Source organism: Harpegnathos saltator, unplaced genomic scaffold, assembly GCF_003227715.2.
Source record: "Harpegnathos saltator strain DR-91 unplaced genomic scaffold, Hsal_v8.6 scaffold21, whole genome shotgun sequence".
Taxonomy (NCBI): Eukaryota; Metazoa; Arthropoda; class Insecta; order Hymenoptera; family Formicidae; genus Harpegnathos; species Harpegnathos saltator.
Window position 1 is genome coordinate 1,806 of NW_020229995.1, and position 4,523 is coordinate 6,328.

The window sequence follows — 4,523 nt, forward strand, 5'->3', positions numbered from 1 at the left end:
ATTTTCCCACAGTTCGTTTAGCTGGTGCTTCATCCTGATAAACATCCTGAATGTTTTTTACGGCTGCGGCAACGTTTATTCCCTTCCGAAACTCGTAAAGCATAACATGCCGTAAATGCACCTTATCGATACTCATTTTTAAAGTGATATTTCTCGAAGCAGTTTGTATGAAAACAAATGATTTTTTTTTAATAACAGCTGATAGGTCACCTTTCCAACGTTATATAATATGTAGATGGAAGTATTAATGACAACACTTTACGACGCTTATAACTCCATCTATTGAAACTCCGCACGAACTTTTGCACTCACCCAATACATCCTGTTCAAAAAACTTGTTTTTTTCCCTATCTTCTTACACATATAATCGCAATGGTCACCCATTTTTAGTTTACTATCAATGATGATCAATGACCGAGGTGTTTTATTTTTTCCACCTGTTCTATTGTTGTCCCATCCATACATTTCACCACCGTACACGTTTTCAGTTCTTTCCTCACACCCCTTACAACCATATATTTTGTTTTACTTACATTTAACTTTAACCCATTTACTCTTAGCCATCTCTCAACTTTATTAAACATAGAATTCATTTTTTTTTCAACTTCATTACAACTTTCGCCGGCTGTGTACAATATGGTATCATCTGCAAATAATTTTATACTACATCCTTCTGGGCAGCATTTAATTATATCATTTATATATATAATAAACAATAAAAGTCCCAACACTGAACCCTGTGGAACTCCATGTTTAGTCTTAAGCAGCTTAGATGTTCTATCCCCAAAACGCACTTGTTGTTTTCTATTATCCAGATAAGATTGAAACCATTCCAATACCGTTCCTCTGATTCCATATTGATATAATTTTTTTACTAGCCTTTCTCTATTTATATATTTCAAACGCTCGTTTCAGATCCATAAATACTACTCCTATCATCTTACCCTCACTGATTATTAGTTTCCATTCGTCTATAATCATTTGTATCGCAGTTTCACACGAGTGTTGCTTTCTAGAGCCCGATTGATTTTCCGTGATGATGTCATTACTTTCTAGATGTAACTCTACCTGTTCTTTAACAATAATCTCCAGTACTTTTTCATATATCGGTAGAACGTTAATTGGTCTATATTCACTTGCATTCCTAGGTTTCGCCATTTTTGGTATCGGAACAATCGTAGATGTCTTCCAACTATTCGGACATTGACCCTTCTTTAGAGAATCATTAACTACTCCTACAAACTCGTCCTTTATGACATGAAATACTGATTTTAATACCTTACTCGAAATTCCTTCCTCCGTTCCCTTCTTATTAGGTAAGCTCATAACAACTTCCTCCAGATATTTTGTTTCAATCATTTGAAAAACCTCTATTACATTTCTTACTTCTACTTCTATCCCCTCTATAGTTTCTTTACCTGCTTTATCTTTTTCTGTTTCTATAGAACCCACTATATTATTAATGCTATGCACATAAAATAAGTTAAATTTATCTTCTATATTGTACTCTTTTATGTCCTCTATATGGTCTATTATCTCAAAATTTATATCTAAATTTATACTCTCTGCCTCACCACTCCTCTCTGTCGTTCCTTTAATTACCCAGCAAACACTGAATATACCTGTTATATAACATAGAAGTAACACGTTATATAACGTATGTTATATTCTAGTTATATTACTGTTATATAAGTTTGTTTCATAGTAGTAATATAACAATGTTATATATCTGTTATGTTTTCTTGTTATTAGCTGGCAACAATATAACACAATATAACAATAATATTTCTATTATATAACTCTAATTTCATTACGGTGAAAGAATACAACTAATGGATACGTTATATATTACGTAAATGTTATATTTCATGTTAGGCCTATTCTAATTGTGTAAACGTGGTTGTAAGCGGTTGTAAAGTGTTGAGCCAACCAATCAGAATGTTCTCTTGAGTGAATAAAGCGCTCTATTGGTTAACTTTTACGCTTACAACCACGTTTATGCCATTGTAGAATAGGCCTTACATTCGTTGCATTACAGCTATGTAACTGTTATATTATATTATATTTGTAGAATAAGATTAAGAAGCGTTCCGATATTTATTGCTAATATGGAAAATATATATATTGGCGTCCAGCGACTCGGCATCCCGCGCGCCGGGTCACCGCGAACTCAGGCGCGATCCTGAACAGCATATTCAAGCTGTGTACCATAATGGCCAATCGTACGGAGAAGGTAGAGAGCTAGGGACAGCTTCGCGAACTAAAGTGTATACCACAGTGATCATGTATAACTGAAGGGTAAAGAATGATAACTTTTGATAAAAATTAAATTTCCAATTCGCAAAATTGTATAAATTATTGTATAGAGAATAATGAATGCGGCTATTGAAATTATGAAAGAGCCAAACGAACCGCAGAGCCTCTTAGCCCCTTAAGCCTCGCTGAATCGACATTTGTTGCAAATTCGAAATTGAATATCTCGACACCTAAATATCCTAGCAGCAAATTTCAAAAACGGTTTGAAAGCTTTGAAACCGTACTTTTCGAAAGATCTATCGAAATTGTGCGTAACGATATTTTTTCAAAATGGCGGGTGATAAAAAGGAGAACATGAAAAGTTGCTAAAAAAAAATTCGAGCGTGCGACGGCGCATGGAGCAAAGTAAGTGTCGCAGCTCAATGGGACGAAAAGTACCTAAAAGTATAGAATGTTTTCTTTAAAATACTTCGTTATAGAGCTTGATGCGATACTTATTCACTGAATTATGCAAATTTAACAAGAAAACCGCATTTTTAGCAAAATTTGGAACAACTCAGTGAAAAATGATCACATCGAGCTCGGTAAAGTAGCATTTTAAAGATAACATTCTATACTTTCATGTGCATTTGGTCCCATTACGCTGCGATACCTGATGCACACCATCGCAAACACGGACCTTTGATTATCAATTTTGCATCCTCTCACTTTATCATCCGCCATTTTGCAAAAAATGGCCGAGCATAATTGCCATTCAGATATTCTTAAAGAGGACGTTTCAAGCTTCATTTTGCATTTCTGCGCATATTTGTATCTTCATTATTTACCAAGTTATGATCATTTGAAATTTTGTAATTTTTTCCCAAATTTTTAGTGTACCGGGTTTTTTGCATTTGAGTGTATATATATATATATATATATATATATATATATAAGAGTATCCTATAAATATTATACATAAAAATCGAAAGTTTAAGTGTTAATGTTGAAATAATATTCGTTGGACAGTTATATATATCCTATAATATCCTATAATAGGTGATTTTTGGCGACGCCTTGGTACATATACCAAAGTATACCAAATTATATATATATTAGGTGCGCAACTAAGTTCCCGCTGTTTTTCAAGAGATGGCTCCAGTAGTAAGTGCTGGTCGATTGTGTCATAACCAAAACGTCATGAACCAAGCTTAGACATATGGTAAACAAACCGCTTTGACACATTAGTGATTTTGTTTTTGCGTCATATACTTTTGGTTGTGTGAAAATATCTGATTTTGTGCCAAATAATCGTCATTTGCGGGAAGTGTTGCTTTTCTTCTTTCATTTGAAGAAAACGGCGGTTGAAGCGCATCGAGAACTCCAAAAAGTTTACGGAGATACTGCTCTAAGTGAAACAACGTGCCGTAATTGGTTCCGTCGCTTCAAAGACGGTGATTTCGATGTTGACGACCGTTCGCGTGAAGGAAGGCCAAAAACCTTCGAAGACGCTGAATTAGAGGCATTACTCGATGAAGATCCGTGCCAAACGCAAAAAGAGCTTGCTTCAGCGTTAGGAGTTATCCGCCAAGCCATTTCCAAGCGATTGCATGCGTTGGGAATGATTCAAAAACAAGGAACTTGGGTTCCTTATGATTTGAAGCCAAGAGACGTTGAGCGTCGTTTTTTCGCCTGTGAACAACTGCTCCAGCGGCAAAAAAGGAAGGGTTTTCTTCATCGCATCGTTACGGGTGATGAAAAATGGATTCATTACAACAACCCAAAGAGAACAAAATCATGGGGACTGCCCGGTCATGCTTCTACGTCGTCGGCTCGGCCGAATATTCACGCTGCGAAGGTTTTGCTGTGTATTTGGTGGGACCAGGGCGGTGTTATTTATTATGAGCTGTTGAAACCGAACGAAACCATCACTGGGGAACGGTATCGAACTCAATTGATGCGATTGAGCCGAGCACTGCGCGAAAAGCGGCCACAATACGAGCAGAGGCACGAAAAAGTGATTCTACAGCATGACAACGCTCGGCCTCACGTTGCCAAATCCGTTAAAACCTACTTAGAAACGCTCAAATGGGAAGTCCTACCCTACCCGCCATATTCCCCAGATATTGCGCCGTCCGATTATTACTTGTTCCGTTCGATGGCACATGGTCTGGCTAATCAGCAGTTCCGCTCATATGAAGACATCTCAAAATGGCTTGATTCGTGGATAGCCTCAAAAGACGAACACTTCTACCGTGACGGTATTCGAGCTCTGCCAGAAAGATGGG

The 4,523-nt window shown here is 36.8% G+C and overlaps 1 protein-coding gene across 1 annotated transcript; it reads right to left on the reverse strand.

Moving 5' to 3' along the window:
- Positions 1–885: 885 nt before the first annotated feature.
- On the reverse strand, positions 886–1,636 carry LOC112588402 (uncharacterized). Its single transcript, XM_025298188.1, has 2 exons — positions 1,623–1,636; positions 886–1,465 (listed from the first exon to the last, which is right to left on the reverse strand). The coding sequence occupies exons 1-2, from the start codon at positions 1,634–1,636 to the stop codon at positions 886–888; spliced, it is 594 nt and encodes a 197-aa protein (XP_025153973.1).
- Positions 1,637–4,523: the final 2,887 nt, after the last annotated feature.